General features: G+C 49.5%; 1 protein-coding gene across 8 annotated transcripts in view; it reads right to left on the bottom strand.

The window, feature by feature from the left end:
* ADAP2 (ArfGAP with dual PH domains 2) overlaps positions 1–17514 on the bottom strand; it is a 34182-nt gene that overhangs the window by 1501 nt on the left and 15167 nt on the right. For 2 of the 8 annotated variants that reach the window (XM_042915149.1, XM_042915148.1), the window contains exons 6-10: positions 14808–14954; positions 9929–10012; positions 6628–6690; positions 5241–5318; positions 4361–4589 (exon numbers count right to left, since the gene is read on the bottom strand). In XM_042915149.1, the coding sequence (XP_042771083.1) occupies positions 4361–4589; positions 5241–5318; positions 6628–6690; positions 9929–10012; positions 14808–14954 (601 nt within the window). Of the gene's footprint in view, positions 1–2224; positions 3135–4360; positions 4590–5240; positions 5319–6627; positions 6691–9928; positions 10013–14807; positions 14955–17514 lie in introns of those variants that run through there. The other 6 variants (XM_042915146.1, XM_042915147.1, XM_042915150.1 and 3 more) reach the window with 6 other exon arrangements.

Genomic DNA, 17514 nt, shown 5'->3' with positions numbered 1-17514 from the left:
TACATATGAATGATGCCATTTATATGACATCTCCAAAAATATAAATCTGGACTGATGAAGAACAGAGCAGTGGTTGCCAGGGGGCAGGGGAAGGGTGTGTCTAGAAAGAAGTACACTAGGGAGTTTTTAAGGTGATGTAACCATTCTTTATTCTGAATGGGGTGGTATGAGGCCATATATATATATATATATATATATATATATATATATATATATATATATATAATTTGTAGAACAATACAAAAGAAATGTCAATGTAAAAAAATAAAATGTAAAAAAAAAAGGCTTGTCACTCTTTCAAATGGTTTCTTAAAATTTTTTTTTTTTACACTTATTTATTTTTGAGAAACAGAGTGAGACAAAGCGTGAGCAGGGGAGGGGCAGAGAGAGAAGGAGACACAGAACCTGAAGCAGGCTTCAGGCTCTGAGCTGTCAGCACAGAGCCTGACGCGGGGCTCGAACTCATGGAGCCGTGAGATCATGACCTGAGCCGAAGTCGGATGTTCAACCGACTGAGCCACACCAGGCGCCCCCAAATGGTTTCTTTATTTGGCATCCCAGTGATTTTTATGCCTTCAAGCAATGTACTCCAGTAAGGTTTAAGGTGGGTAAGAGGTATGGCTTTCTTTTCTGGACAAGAGAAGGAGGTTTAGGAAAGAAGAGATGGGAAGGAGAGCTGGGGGGGTGCAGGCCCACAATTACACATTACAATGATGCTTGTGATTACTGCAGTGGCTTCCCAATTGGTCTCTTTGCTTCCTACTCCTATGCTACGCTGCTGTGTTGTTTTCCTCAATTTCAAGTCTGATCATGTGACTTTCCTTCTTAACGCCAGGTAGCTAGCTGTGTTACTGCCTGTGTATTTCTTTCTTCCTCTCTAGACAGAGCTCACGGGTAATTTAAAAAAAAAAAAAAAAAAAAAAAAAAAAAGCAGACCCTTAATATACAACCCAGCAGGTGTTTAAACAGACATTTTCAAGGTGCTTTAGGAGCCAGAAGAGGGAGCACCCACATCATGTCTGGGCTGTCAGGAAGCCTCAACAAAGACACTCCAATAACTTTGCTAGCCCTCTGGGGGATCCATAGGAAACTCCCACAAAAAGCAGAGAATAAGACGCTCCCAGCCCTCTGGGTCTCCACCAAAATGAAGAGAGAACACTAAGTGTCTTTCTGCACGTCACCTGAAGGACAAAGAATCATAGAGCTGGGACCTCGGTGATCTATTTCTCCAACATTTCAGCCTTTCCAAGTTTCTTTCGGTTCCTCTTTGCCATCTAAGGGCCTTTGAACATTTTCTTCCCTCAGACGAGCGTTTTCCTCACCCTCTTCCCTTTGACTAACTTCTAAATACTTTTAAGGTTTCAACTTAACATCACTTTCTGGAGAGGACGGAGGCCCTCCCCTCCCCCTCCTTAGGGGTAACCCTGTGTTGCATGCTCCCACAGCAGCCTGTATTTTCCTTTCTGGACACGCGTGCCATTGTCCCACCCTGTATAAGAGTTGCCTTCCAGAAGCCTGTAATCTGGGACAGCAGGTACCATCTGGTTCCTGCCCTGTTCCCAGGGCTTGGCACAGAACCTGGTGGGGGGGGGGGGGGGACGGGGGGGGGGGGGGGTGGGGAGGGGGCTGCTCAAAAGTATGCGTTGCTTGCATTGCATTTCAATAGTTAGTACAACTTCCTCATTTGAAAGCGAAAAACCAAGGTACATAGGTAGGAAAGTGAGGTGTCCAACAATCTCAAGTTAGTGGCAAAGCCAGAGCTGGCACCCCGACTGGATGGCTCTCTCTCTGCCCTGGGGTCCAGTGGGGTTCTCCTTGGCTTGCTTCTTTCTTCCCAGAAAGTTTTGTTTTGTTCTGTTTATTAATCTGGGTTTTAATTTCTTCTCAGATGTGCACAAAGATGGGACTTTCCCACGGACATTTTTGATTCATGTAGAAAAAACAGCGCTTTCGAAGAGTGAGAAGTGGATGGTCTCTTTAAAAGTTTCCCCCACTTCCAACTTTTAAGTTTGAACACTTTTGAATCTCTAGAAAGTTTGCACAAAAAGGACAATAGAGACTCATCTATACTTCACCTGGATTCATCAGCTACTAACATGTTGCACAGTAGCTCGCTTTCTCTAGCTCTTTCCCTGTATATATATTTCCTATCATATATATATATACACACACACACACTATATATATATATATGTATATATACACTATATATATATATGTCTATACTCTATATATACATGTACACATACACTTATTCTTTGCCAAACCATTTCAGAGACAGTTGTAGACTAAAAATTATTACACTTTACCCCTGAACACTTCAGCACGTATCCCTGAAGAACAAGAACAATCTACACAAATACAACATAATTATCAGTTTTACAACACTCTTGGCTAGTATACATCCATGTTCAAACTTCCCCAGTTACCTCCATTATGTCTTTTATAGCTGCTTTGTAAAAATCCAGGATCCAGGGGAGCCTGGCTGGCTCAGCCAGGAGAGTGTGCGACTCCCGACCTCGGGGTTGTAAGTTCGAACCCCACGTTGGGTGTAGAGATTACTTACAAATAAAAATCTTTAAAAAAATAAATCATAAAAATCCAGGATCCAGTCAAGAATCATGAATTGCATTTCCTTGCCTCCTTAGTCTTTTTAAATCTAGAACCCTTTCCTCACTACTTTATCTTTCATGATACTGACACTTTTGAAGAGTCCAGGCCAGCTGTTTCAGAGAATGTCTCTAATGTGAATTTGTCTGATTAGTTCCTCATGGTTAGATCCAGATTAAACTTTTTTTCTCTTTGAGCAAAAATGCCACTTGCATGACACGGTGGGTGGCTTTCCATTGCGGTGCCTTCATTTCAGATGTCCTGGGCCTTGAGGACATGTGCCAGAGCCCCAAGACCCCCAGGGCTGGGCAGTGGGAAGGCCTGGGGAGCCAACAGGTAAAGGCCAAAGCTTCAGTCTTGGCAGAGTTCATGGCCAGCGATGGCTGTTGCCTATGGGGCCCTCCAGCTGGGCAACCAAGGCCAAGGTGAGAACTTGTCCTTCCCACCACAAGCTCCGGGTGACCAGTGGCCAGCTCCTCAGCTAATGGGTCACCTGCGGCCGTGGCTGCCCTCTGTTGATGCAGCTGCCAGAGGAACAAGAACAGAGCTGAGCCGATAACCACGGCAATGCAGTCCTACCGGAGAGAAGGGACAGCGAGGGGACAGAGCACAATGACAGCGAACAAGAATGAAAAACCGACCAAAAGGGTGCGAGACAGAGGGGACACACACACCAGAGAAGGAGAGAAAAGCAGAGAGTGAGAGACACAGAAACTTCGAGACTCAGACACACAGGCCCATGGAGAAAAGGAAGCACCAGCTGATGCCCTTCGCCAACAACTTCCAAGTCCGCTTCTTAGGCTCTTGGTTTTAAGATTTTGGAAAGTGAAGGGGCGCCCGGGTGGCTTAGCCGGTTAAGCGCCAGACTTTGGCTCAGGTCATGAACTCACAATCCGTGGGTTCGAGCCCCGCATCAGGCTCTGTGCTGACAGCTCAGAGCCTGGAGCCTGCTTCAGGTACCGTGTCTCCCTTTCTCACTCTCTGCCCCTCCCCTGCTTGTGTGTGCTCTCTGCCTCTGTCTCTGTCTCCCTCTCAAAAATAAAAAATAAACATAAAAAAAAAAGATTTTGGAAAGTGAAAAGAGTGTGTGTTTTATACTGGTCAGATTCAAAGGGCACAAGGGTTTCTCCTAAGCGCTCGTGTGGGGTCACCCACTCACTCACTCTGTACTTTTCCAAACACAGAAGTTCTCCCTGGTGCCCCCAAACCAGGCCCTGGGCCAGAAGTTTCCTGCCCTAACTCAGAATGTCTTCCCGTTTTTCACAGAGCTGTCAGCCACAAAGAAACCTACTTCTAACACATCTGGGGTGAAGGGGAGGAGGAGAGAAGCAGACAGAAGGGAGGATCCAGAGAAAAGAAGGGTGCTAAAAATAGCCTTCCCTCTGTGGGTAGGGAGGAACCCAAGACTGGGGGAGGGGGCTGCCCAGTGGGTGTGACCTTAGCTAATAATAATAGGCCAGGGTTTTCTCAGGAGGAGAGGGACTGGGAGGGGTGGGGGAGGGTGGACAGAGAGAGAAGCTGCTGGTTCCTGGACACAGCGGTTCTGGGATAGGGCTCCCCACAGAGGAACTTTGCACAGACGGAGAGGGCTTTCTGATAATAATGTGCACTGTCTGTACTTTTCTTTGGCGGGAAGAGAAGAAAATGGGAAAAGCCATGACCTCGGCTTCAGGACTCACGGCTGAACCCCACGAGGCCCCTTTCTGCCTTTGGCCAAAAGGACCAACCCCAGGCCGTGCGTGTGTCTTACCGAGGAGGTTGAGGGGCGTCAGGGGGCGGGAGAGGACATCCTGAAAGCTCTCCAGCCATTCCCGCTGCTCCTTCTCGCTGGGGCAGGTGAAGATGAACCTCCGCTCAGGGGTGATGATGGTGAGGCCAGCTTTCCAGCGGTTCCCTCGGATACCCTTGGGCAGGTCTTCATATACATCATACCCCTGCTCGTTGCTCCCAAGAAAAACCTGGCCCTGTTCAAAGGCATCCTGGAAATAGAAGACGTGTGGTCATCAGAGGCCACACCTGGGGCAGAGGGACACCTGCAGCCCTGCCATCCCCCCAGCTCTATTTTAGAAAGAGGTGTTTTATGTGCATGGCAGGGGTCTCTGCTGGGGATTCTGTTTGGTGGGACCCAGAATGTGAAAGGGTAAAAAAAACATAAATCACACATGTGATCTGTTAAAATAATACTTGACATTTATGGGCACCTTATATGCCCCAAGATTTCAAGCGGTTTACCTTAAGTAACTCATATAATCCTCATGGCAACCTCTGAGGAAGAAACTGAGGCACAGAGATTTAAGTGCTCTGCCCAAGGCATACCACTAAGTGGCAGGGCTGAAAGTTCTAAAGCCCACAGTCCTAACCACTAGCCTCCTGGTGACAAGTGAGCACTGGAAACTGGAGGACGAGAAATGACCTATTTAGCTGCATTGGCAGCATTTAGGATACACGACTTCCAGTAAGGCGCGAGAGAATAGCTCCACGCCCGGGAGATGACTTGGAGGCAAGCAAAGGTGGAGGTGTGTCCCTCGCTAGGCTTCTCCAGCCCTGTAGCTTCCCCCACGGTCCCCAGCTAGTACTGACCCCTCCTCTGCTTGGGGGTGCATTGGAGAGGGGCCGGCAGTGGCTCTTACCAGTGGGTTCTTGTAATAGAGCAGCCTCCGCTCCTGGGGATCCAGGGCAAACCACCTTTTCTTGAAAGGTTCTCTCTGCTGCAAAAGAGGGAACCTCATACCAGGGTCAGCCGAGTGGGGGGAGCAAAGAGGTCAGAGAGCCGGCCTGGGCTACACCTCGGGAGCTGGCCAGTCCCCTCCCCCTCAGACACCCCAGGGCTCCTCCCTGAAGGCTCTGCCCACCCTCTCACCCCCTGCCAGCTGCGCCCCGTGACTCTGGGTGCTGCTGTGGGTAGGAAGAGGCGCCCTCCTCCTTCTCAGGTTGTGGACAAGAAGTCTCAGAAAAAGGAAGCTGGGGAAATCAGAAGTAGTCACTGCTCAGCAATGCTGAAAGCGCTGGCCTTGGCGGAATTGCAACCGAGGTCAGGGGAAAGAAAGCCCCCGGCAAGAATCACCGCGGACTGGCTGTGCCATTGGCTGGTGAAGGCAGAAAACACAATGTGCAACCCTTCCAGTCCTTGTTAAGCTGCCCAGGGGCTTTCTTTCACACTGATTGCCTAACCCCTTCCACCGCAGTCTTGACAACCATCTGGTCAACATAGTACACCTTTAAAAAATCAAAAATCATTGAGTTGCTGCTGCTTTGGGAGTTTGTTTTGTCTTGTTTTGTTTTGTTTTGTTTTAGGGGGGCTCCCTCTGCTTTCCCTTCTCCTCCTCCCTTCCCCCCTTCCTCCCCTTCCAACCACCAGGACCCTCACCAGCCAGACTCCTGGCTTGGAGCCTCACCCTTCTCAGCACCCAGGCGGGGGCTTAGATACCCTCACCACAGGCCTCCAAGGGAGGTCCAGGAGCGGCCAGGCTTCCCTTCCTTCACAGATGAGTGCAGATGAGCAACACTGGGGGTTGGGGCAGGTTCAGTGAAAGAGTAGGGGCTGAGTTGGAGGGAGGGTGTGTGTGCTGGGGAGGGGTGTGTCCCTGTGTGTGCAGAGGTGTGTTTTCTCAGACCAATCACAAGCCCCTGTCTCACTTGGACGGTCCCGGTAGGTCCCCACCACCAAGCACACAAGGGTTCTGGCAAGTGCAAAAGCTGTCCCCCAAAGAGCCCCTCTTCAGCTCTGCTCTCCCAGGAGTTGGCTCAATTAGATGGAGCCAAGGAGAAAGAAGCCGCCGGTGATGCTGATAAAGGAGGGGATGCCCACGGGTCGGGAGATGCACCAGCATGATGCTGGACCACATACCAGCTCACCAGTCTCCACTTGGTCTTTGGCCCCAAGAACTCACAAACACTGGGTTACTTCCCTTCCTCTTCCCACCCCCCTAGGTCCCCACTTTCCTACTTCCCAAATCCTGCCCTACTGCCTACTGGAACCAGGGCCCTGTGAGTCCCACAGAGAGTGGTGAAATGTACCTTTGGGCCCGTCTTTTCCATGAAGCCTTGTTTGAGGTAGTTCCTGGTGATGAGGGGCACGAGCTGGGGGAAGAGAGACATACACTGAACCCCTGACTCACATGCCAGGGGCTCAAGGCTCCCCAACAAAGGGGAAGTTTGGAATGGGGAAGGATGTGTGCTGGTGGTTCACGGGGCTATATTTGGAACGTGGGATGGGTGCAATATTAACATTTCACCAGAGGCAGACGACAGCATCTCTGTCATCAGATGTTTGCAGAGCTTACCGGCAGAGCCGAATCTTGGTTTAAGGACTTATCTAAGGATTCCTTCAGTATCCCCAAGAGGTAGACATTGGCGAGGCTCTGAGGAGACCCTCCTGGTGTCATCAGGGGGCATATTCTGAGGGTCTACTCTGTGTCAGGCTCTGGGTGCCCTTCTCAACCACCGAGTGAGGTGTTGTTGTTTTTTTTTTAATTTTTTAAATGTTTTATTTATTTTGAGAGACAGAGTACGAGCAGGGGAGGGACAGAGAGAGACACACACACAGAAGCAGGCTCCAGGCTCTAAGCTGTCAGCCCAGAGCCCGACGCGGGGCTCGAACTCATGAACCGCGAGATCATGACCTGAGCCGAAGTCGGAGGCTTAACCGACTAAGCCACCCAGGCGCCCCGCGAGGTGGATATTTTTATCTTCGCTGGACATCTGAACACACCAGGCCCCAGAGACGTGGTTGGGGATTTTCCCTGAGTCAGGCTGCTGGTAGGACAGAAAGCTGGGATTCACACCTAGGGCTGCCAGATGCTAGACAGACACTCGTGGTTCTCCCGCCATTTCACCATGACACTGAGCATAAACATGCCAGAGCCCTCTGGCCAGGCCCCCGGCCAAGACCTGGTCCTTACTGGGGATTCTGACGCAGGCCCACAGGAGATGGTAGCAGAGTAGGCAAGCAGAGAAAGTTCTGGACTAGGAGCAGGGGGACCTGGGATCTAGCTGCAGTTCTGACCTTGACAAGGTGTATGACCTTGGTAAGACCTTATCCCTCTCTGGGCCCATGTCCCCTGAGTAATAAGGAGACTGGATTGTGTGATCTCCAGGAGCCCTTCTGGCTTGCCAACCTATGCTCAGAGAGGTTTCCAGGAATTAACGCTGGCCCCCTATACCCTAGGGGGTCAAACTGGCAAGCCTAGAGCTTCCAATGACAGCCCAGGCTTCTGAGGGCAGAGGGGGTTCTCCAGAGCTCCAGAGCCCAGGACGGGACAAAGGGGAAGTAAAGTCTGGGAAGTCTGAAAGGAAGAAAATTGTGAAGAAAATAAACTCCCCTTTCCCTAAAATACATTCTACAGGCCTTAGTTCCTTCATTTGGAAAAAAGAGTCCCAGGCTGCTTAATAGTCTGAACCTGAGCCAGGGCAAGGCTGGGCTAGGCCTAGGGAAACAACCAGAAGAAGGCAGATCACATGGATGGAGTGCTGCTTGCTGTACCTCAGAAGCCTTGGCTCACTCGATTCTCACAACAGCCCTGGAAAGTAGGTGCTGTCCCCATGGTGACAGAGGAGCAACCCGAGGCTCAGAGAGGTGAGGTGATGTGTCCCAGGTAACACATCAGCTTCTCTGACTTCAGAGGCCACACGTTTCTTAGTCTAGGACCACGTTCCACACTGGAACTCTCAGCTGTCTGACCTCTGCATCCCTAAGCTTGAGGCAGGTCCAGGCAGTTGTCCAGAACCTCACACATACCTGGGCACAGCAGGAGTTAAGGCAGCAGAGAGATGGGGGGGGGGGGGGCGGCGGAGATCAACAGTGCGTGAGGGGAGGCAAGAGGACATTGAGGAGTTGGCCAAAGACCAATTTCCTCTGCAGGGGTCAGCAAAGTTGGAGAGTCAGCCCAATGACTCAGGCTGAGAGTCTGCACTTTGTCCTCCAAGATCTCCAGTCAGCAGGCAGCACCCACAACGCCTTCCTCGCAGAGCGTGCATTCACCCATGCTGGGTGCTGACTCTGCAGACCCGGAAGGTCTTGACCCTTGGCTGGAATCGCTCCCAGGGAGTTGTGATCTCGGTGCATCACCAAGCCTGGTGTGGACACCCATTTCCAAAACTTAGCTCCCTGAAAACCGTGGAATTAAGGAGAATCTAAGCTTTCAAGGAGGGTCTAACAGTTTGGAATAAGAAAATACCGGGTTGGGGGGGGCACCTGGGTGGCTAAATTGGTCGTGCATCCGACTCTTGATTTCGGCTCAGGTCATGATCTCATTATTTGTGAGTTCAAGTCCCACATCAGGCTCTGTGCTGACAGCGCAGAGCCTGCTTGGGATTTTCTCTCTCTCCCTCTCTCTCTTTGTCTCTCTCCGTCTCTCTCCATCTCTCTCTCTCTCTCTCAAAAAAAAAAAAAAAAAAAGTTCCAGGATTAATATGGCATCTCCACCCCCATCACTTATAAAATCCTCTAAGAGCAGGGCCTAAAGCAGACACCAGCCCATAGCTTCCACCTCAGAGCTGGAAGGAACCCTGAAGATGACCCAGACCAACCACCGTCTTACAGATGTGGGAACTGATACTTGGAGAAGTGCCATAACCAGCAGCTGTCAAAGAGCGAGTTAGTGACAGGGCATCCTTGAGAACCCAAGCCTCCTGGCTCGAGGCAGCATCCTCTGCCCCACACACCTGAGAGATGCAGACAGATGCCCTACATGTCTGAGGACAACCAAAATGAAGTTCTCAGGGTCACCGTTACCTTGGCCACAGAAGGAAGACTGTTCCTGTCAGAACTGTAATGGAGAAGATCCCATCACCTTCTCGAGACCAGAACACAAAAGGGCAAAGAGAGGACACTCGAATGGGAAGAGCACCTTTGGGTATTCACTTGACCTTCTTGGGACCCAGTTTCTCACCAATAAAATGGGAATGATTACCCCATCTCACTGGCTGCTACAAGGGATTACTGGATATGAGGGAATACAAGATAAAAGGTGCTGAAAAGCACTTTGAAAGCAGCACATTAAGGATCATTTGCACATTTCAGTGGGAGGAGGGGTCAGAAAGAGATGCCCCAATCCCAAGCCCCTTGACACTAGGGACAGTGGCTATGCATCCCTAAGAGAGAGTCTCACCTGCATTTTGGAGGCTGCCTTGCCATGTGTGAGGCCATAACCCCCTGAAGAAAGGGTCTTTGGTTTCCCTCTGAGGTATCCACCCCCAAATCTCGAGGTCCTGTCCACAAACAAAGCTAGTCTAGCCTCTGAGTATTTTGGGGGTCAGCAGACAAGGAAAAGAGGTGGCAGGGAAGAGACTCAGAGGCTGGGGTCCACATTTAGCTCACCTCAGACTCTGGGAGCTCAGGAAAGGCCGTTTTTAGGTACTGCAGACGGGCTGCACGGAGGGCATTGAACCAGTCCACTATCTCCTGCGGAGAAAAATGAGGACATCAGCCTGTGAGATGGAGTGGGGGAGGGGGGCTGAGTCCGCTGGCAGGAAGCCGGCTGGGTCTTCAGGTTCAGCACATGCACACACCCCTCAGTTCTGCTCAGCGGCCAGTGTGCTGATCACAGAGCCCAGGCGCTCCCCGCCCCCCAGCAGGTGGGAACCCTCGGACTTGGAGACATCCAGAGCCTGGGGGAGGAGGAAGGTGAACTGCACTAGAGTTCAGCATTGGCTTAATATGCATAAGAATCACCTGAGGGTCTCTTTAAAGTGCAGATTTGGATCCAGTGGGTTTGGGGGGGAGGGGGGGTGGGGCCTGAGATCCTGCATTCCTAACAAGCTTTCTGGTGATGTGATGCTGGCCAGTGGGACGCAACTGGAGGAGCAAGTGTCCTCAGATGTCGAAGATCGGCTCCCAAGTGGGGGCAGGTGCACCTGGGGATTCTCCTCCGGTAGCAATGCTCATCACCTGGGGTGTAACTTGGGCCCAAGCCGGCTTGGACTTGTATCACACTGGGGGAATGCATCCTCGAGTGTGAGCCACCATCGTCGCTCACCTGGTGAACCACCTGTCTAGCAGGCTCTGCCTTGGCTTTGCTGCTTTGCAATGGGTCCCCCCCCCCCAACAACAGCCAGAGTGATTTTTTTTTTTTTTTTCAGAGCAATTTTCTCATTGACAATGCAACCGTGTCTAGCTTAGAGCCCTCTCTGCCACCCTCAGGAGAAAAATCTAAGTATGACTACTTTGCCCTCTGAGCTCTCTCTATACAAAACCATTTGCAACCCTCCCAATCATGTTGTTCATCCTCCTCGCACATTCTGCCCGGCCCACCCCTCCTCCCTCCCCCCACACAGAGCTTCTACTCATCCCCAAGTTTAGTTTAGTTGTTGTAATGGGTTTCTGCCCAGTCCAAGCCCTGCTTCTGTGAGAACCACCCCACCCATTCTCACCCACTCACCACTCACCCACAATTGCAGCCACATTTGCAGCTAAGAGCCTTCCCTTCTTGGCCACAGCAACTGGGCCAGGGCTGGGCCAATGTAGAGGCTAAATTGGGCTTACCAGGTTCCTTCTCCCAAGAATTTGGAATGGGGGAGCCGAAAGATTGTTCAAATAGCTGCAGTGCTACACCTTGATGTAATATGGTGATTGAGAAATTCATTTGACTATGGTTTCCCAGGAATGCAACATAATTACCATTTCTCTCTTGCCAGCCAAGCACACTGGCCTAGTATTCCAGCGTTCAGAGCTCTCTTGGCCTGGGAATTAATAAACTTCTCAGCTCCCAGACACCAAAGGAATGGAGCCATTCCAGAAAAGACTCACCCAGACCTTCACTTTGGTCACTAACTGGAGACCATGGGGCCAAATCCAACCTGCATACGTGTTTGGTTCCTGAAGTTATGTTTGTTTCAATCCTCTATACAGGTTTTCCTGCTTTATAGCCTTCTAGCCATCTTCACTTTTTTTTTTTTAAGTTTATTTGTTTATTTTGAGACAAAGAGTGAGTGTGCGAGCAGGGGAGGGGCCGCGAGAGAGGGAGAGAGAGAGAGAATCCCAAGCAGGCTCCATGCTGTCAGCACAGAGCCTGACGAGGGGCTCCATCTCACAAACCATGAGATCACGACCTGAGCTGAAATCAAGACTTGGATGCTTAATGGACTGAGCCACCCAGGTGCCCCATCCACTTCACTTTTCAACTACCTACCTGGCTCCTGCAGGCATGAGTTTGCAGCTTCTATTTATGCCTCTCTAACAGAGAGGCTGGGCCACTGAAGGGAAGAGAATGGCCAGACCCAAGCTGTCAGATGCTCTACCACTGGGCAAATGGGAGGGGCCAGAAACTGTAAGTATCAGAGACCTTGGGCACCTCAGCAAAAGCCCTCGTATAGTGATTGGCACAGAGGGGTGGCCCCTGGCATCCATTGTGGACGTAGGGCAACAGCAGAGAGCCCACCATGGACCAAGAACCAGGGCTCTCCTCCACGTCTCCCAGTCCCAAGATTCTGGTAAAACCAAGGGAGGAAGTCAAGAAAGGGGGTTGATATTAGATTTCTTGCCACTTTGGGGAATGGGGGTCCTTGAATTTAAATGTTTATTATTTATTTTTATTTTTGAGCGAGAGAGAGTGCAAGCAGGGAAGGGGTAGAGGCCAAGGGGGAGACAGAGGATCAGAGGCCAGCCCCATGCTGTCAGCACAGAGCCCAGTGAGGCGCTGGAACTCATGAACTGGGAGATCATGACCTGAGCTAAAGTAGGACACTCGGGGTGCCTGGGTGGCTTGGTCGGTTAAGCGTCTGACTTGGGCTCAGGTCATGACCTCACGGCCCGTGAGTTCGAGCCCCGCGTCAGGCTCTGTGCTGACCGCTCAGAGCCTGCGGCCTGTTTCAGATTCTGTGTCTCCCTCTCTCTCTGCCCCTCCCCTGTTCATGCTCTGTCTCTCTCTGTCTCAAAAATAAATTTTAAAAGTTAATAAAAAAAAATTAAAAAAAAATAAGTACTATGTTTACTTGCACCTCAGGTGTCATAGAACAATGTGCTCCTGTTAAGAGGGCTCACTGCTCTCTCTGGCTCTCTCTCTCTCTCTTTCACACACATACCACAGTTCCTGACTCTAATCTCTCAGGAGGCCCAGCCAGATTTGTTGCCCTTAAAATAAACACCCTTGTATATTTCCCATTCATGCTCCCTTTAAGCTGATTTGAGTGTCCTCTTTTTCAACATATTCACATAATTTTTAAATAGAAACTCTTTCCTCTGGAATGCCTTTTGACTGCCCCGCCCCCAAGACTAGGCCACTTATGTGCTTCCTGTGTGACCGCAGCATGACTGACAGCCCATCAACACGGTATCAGCAGGTGCCTCTTTCCTCATCTGACTCCCTCCCCAGACTGAGATCCTTGAGGCCTGCCCACGGCTCTGCCCTGTTCACTACCACACTCTCTAAACCTACAGCAGTGCTTTGTATACTGCAAAGACCCAATAAGCATTCAAGGAAAGAGTGAATTCATGAATGAATAAGTGACAGAGATGTGAAATTGCCCGTAAGATTCTTAACCTTTTACAACTGTTACCATCATGTGCCAATAAATCATTAGCAGCGGTTAATGTTTGAAATGCATTTCACCGTACTGAAATGCTTTCACATTCATGGTTCATGGTCACTCAACCCTCAAAACCCCTCGGGGAGGCGGGTGTTCTGATCTATAAACGCAGATGGAGGAGGGGAAGGGATGTGCCCCAGTAACACAGCCCAGAGCGGAGGACCCAGGGCTCCAGTTTCTGATTCCGAACCCCCGTTCCTCAGACTACGCCACTGGGAACTCTGCCCAAAGCGTGAAGACAGCGTCCCAGTGCTAGTGCCGCTTGGGAAGATCTAGCCCCTGGGTCAGGTTTCTGGCTCCTGCTGCCAAGGAGTCTCCTTCCAGCAGGGCCACGTAGAGTGGTAAAATGGACTGCGGGACCCAAGAACCATAGTCTGGGTTAATGTGCCCATGCCTCAGGGACATAGGGTTAAAACATTTCCAGGATTGTTTTGAGGATTAAGAAATGATGTATTGCACGGGGTGCCTGGGTGGCTCAGTCGGTTGGGCGTCCGACTTCAGCTCAGGTCATGATCTCAGGGTTCGTGAGTTCGAGCCCCACGTCGGGCTCTGTGCTGACAGCTCAGAGAGCCTGGAGTCTGCTTCAGATTCTGTGTCTCTCTGTCCCTCCCCCACTCATGCTTGCTCGCTCTCTCTCTCTCTCTTTCTCTCTCCCTCTCTCAAAAACAAATAAACATTTAAAAAATTTTAAAAAAGAAAGAAAAAAATGCTGTATTGTGGGGGTGCCTGCCTGGTTCAGGCAGTACAGCATGTGACTCTTGATCTCGGGGTTGTGAGTTCAAGCTTCACGTTGGGTGTGGAGGCTACTTAAGAAAAAAAAAAAATGAAGACATAAATGATGTATAGTGATAACTGAGAACAGTGCCTGGCACAGAATTAACAGGTACTCACAAAATGTCAGACCTCACATTTACCCCCACCTCCACTTAGCACATGACTCCCAAGTCACATGACTCTGCTCATTGTGACCCGGCTTATCCTCTTGGACCTGTACTATTGACTTGCTCTTCTCTGATAGAAGCCGATTTTTTAAAAATGTTGATTTATCTTGAGAGAGAGAGGGAGAGAGAATCCCAGGGCAGGGGTGGATCCCACGAACTGTGAGATCATGACCTGAGCTGAAGTCAAGGCTCAGCCGCTTAACTGACTGAGCCACCCGGGCGCCCCTGCTTTCTTAAACTTTAATGTGTTTAAGGATCACCTAGAGAGCCTGTTAAAATGCAATTTCTAATTTAGTAGGTTCAGGTGGGCCTGAGACTCCGGTCTAACAAGCTCCCAGGTGATGCTAATGCTGTTAGTACAGGACCACAGGACCACCTGCTGAGAAGCAAGGCCTCTGCATTCACTGCCACCTGGTCTTCCATCCACTCCTGCTGTGTTCAGACTCCCTGCCTTATCTGGATTGGCCGTCCCTGGGCATAGTCCCTCCTACCAACTGGACTCCCCTGAATGGCTGTGTACTGTCCAGACACACCCACGGTACCTGTCGGGTGTCTCTCCCTAATCTTGCTCTGCCTTCCTCACACAGCCATCTCAGACCGGAAGGTGACAACAGACGAAGGCCAACTGGGGCAGCAAATCTCAAGAGCAGCTGAACAAGGGAGCTGCGGGGAGGGCCTGCAGAGTCCTGGGGTGCAGGCGGGAGGCTGGGGTAGCCACACGGCTCGGCTCACCTTCCCACTTTCGTGGTACACGAACAGGTTCCTGATGTGGCCCTCTCTCCTGTAGGTGATCTGCAGCCCGTGGGGGTTCCCTATCTTCTCTGTTTCAAAGGTGGCATTCAAGTCTCTGATGCTGATGACAGCTTTGGGGCCTTTACCCTGAAAGAGAGGAAGCAGGTGACATCTCACCACCTTCACCAAGGCCTTAATGCCAACAGATAACCAATCTGTAACTTTTCAGGGCTTCTAAATGTTCTTGCTCTAATATCAAGATGCCCAGAGGTTCTACTGCTCCCTGCATTTAGGTCATCCCACCATTCCTACTCAATCAGATTGGCTTCGCCGAGCTGGAAAGGGGCTTAGACAGACCTGAACTTAGGACTTGTCAAACTTTTTAGCCACAGATTTTTTTCTGAAGCAGTTCCTCTATGGAAGCCAAACCAATAAAACAGATATACAGATGAAGGCAGGTGTGGGGGCCTTGGGGCACTCCCTCCCATGCTCCACTCTGTTGGCAGGGGTCTGGAACACAGGTTAAGCACTAACTGATACTAAGCAAGGAAAGGAAAAGAATACTTTCGTTCGTAACTGATGAGAGAGGAAAATGACACAGGGGCGCCTAGGGTGGCTCAGTCGGTTAAGCACCCGACTTCGGCTCAGCTCATGATCTGGCAGTTCATGACTTCAAGTCCCGCGTCAGACTCTGTGCTGACAGTGTGGAGCCTGGAGCCTGCTTCAGATTCTATGTCTCCCTTTCTCTCTGCCCCTCCCCTGCTTGCAATCTGTCTCTCTCGCGCGTGAAAACAAACATTTAACAAAAGAAAAAAGAAAATGATACAAACCCTCTAGACCTGTGCCAGCCATTAACCACATGTGACTATTTAAATTAAGATTAAATAAAAATAAAACTTCAGTTCCTTATGCCTAGTCATTTCAAGTGCTCAAGTAGCCACGTGTGGCTAGCGGCTAGGGTATTGGACGGGGCAGACATAGGACATTTCCATCACTGAACAATGTTCTGTTGGATAATCTTCTCTAGAGGGAAATTTGGTCATATTTATTAAAAGGTTCAGTATTTTGCCTTGAGTCACAGCTTCACATCTAAGAATCTATCCCAAGGTAGTAATTGCATCACAATGCAAACATGTGTCTCAAAAGATGTTTGCTGCTGTGTTTTTTAGAATAGTAATAACGGTGGTGGCAGTAGAAGAAGAAGAAAACCTGTTATTTCAATATACATGAGGGATGGGGGGCCTGGGTGGCTCGGTCGGTTCAGCGTCCGACTTTGGCTCAGGTCATGATCTCCCAGTCTGTGGGTTCGAGCCCCGCGTCGGGCTCTGGGCTGATGGCTCAGAGCCTGGAGGCTGCTTCTGATTCTGTGTCTCCCCCTCTCTCTCCCCCTCCCGTGCTCATGCTCTGTCTCTCTCTGCCTCTCAAAAATAAATAAATGTCAAAAGAATTTAAATATACATGAGGGATAATGGGTTAAATAAATAAATCATGGTACATTCATACAGTGAAATACCACCGAATTTTTATAGGATAATTTAGATCAATATTACTTATATGAAGAAACATCCATGATATCCATGGGTGAGAAACACCAAGTCCCAGAAAACAGGATGTATAGTAGGAACCTACTAATATAAGAAATTATACACACATACACACAAAAGTATATATACATTCCATATATATATATATATATATATATATATATATATATATATAAATTTGAACATGCATAAAAATACAGACATGTTTACACCAACACTCTTTTTTTTTTTTTAACGTTTATTTATTTTTGAGACAGAGAGAGACAGAGCATGAATGGGGGAGGGTCAGAGAGAGAGGGAGACACAGAATCGGAAGCAGGCTCCAGGCTCTGGGCCATCATCAGCCCAGACCCCGACGCGGGGCTCGAACTCACGGACCGTGAGATCATGACCTGAGCTGAAGTCAGACGCTTAACCGACTGAGCCACCCAGGCGCCCCTACACCAACACTCTTAACAATGGTTTTCTTAAAAGACTATTGGAAGACTTTCCTTTTTTTTTTTTTTTAAAGCTTATTTATTTTGAGAGAGACAGAGACAGTATCAAATTGGGAAGGGGCAGAGAGAGAGGGTGAGAAAGAGAATCCCAAGCAGGCTCTGCACTGGCTAGCACAGAGCCTAATGTGGGGCTCGAACTTACAAAGCCGTGAGACCATGACCTGAGCCAAAACCAAGAGTCAGATGCTTAACCAACTGAGCCACCCAGGCACCCCTGGAAGATTTTTTTTTTTTTTTAATATTTACTACTTGAAATACTAAAAACACAAAAAAGAGTATCTAATTTTGTGAATATTCTTCCCTTTTCTAAAAGAAATATGATATTATGAATAAAGGCAAAAATCCCTTTCACCACTATTCACTCTATCCCATTCTCCTGTATTCCCCCCAGGCAATCACTGTCATGAGCCTGATGTTTATTCTTCTAGCTCACTTTTTATTTTTATTTATTTTGTAATTTTTTAATGTTTATTTATTTTTGAGGGAGAGAGAGAGAGAGAGAGAGAGCGCAAGTGGGGGAGGGGCAGAGAGAGAGGGAGCCACAGAATCCAAAGCAGGCTCCAGGCTCTGAGCTGTCAGCACAAAGCCTGATGCAGGGCTTGAACTTATGCTGTGAGATCATGATGACCTGGGCTGAAGTCAGACTCAACTGACTGAGTCACCCAG

The sequence above is a fragment of the Panthera leo genome, chromosome E1 (genome assembly GCF_018350215.1).
Source record: "Panthera leo isolate Ple1 chromosome E1, P.leo_Ple1_pat1.1, whole genome shotgun sequence".
NCBI classification, from domain to species: Eukaryota; Metazoa; Chordata; class Mammalia; order Carnivora; family Felidae; genus Panthera; species Panthera leo.
This window is presented reverse-complemented; position numbering and strand designations above follow the sequence as displayed.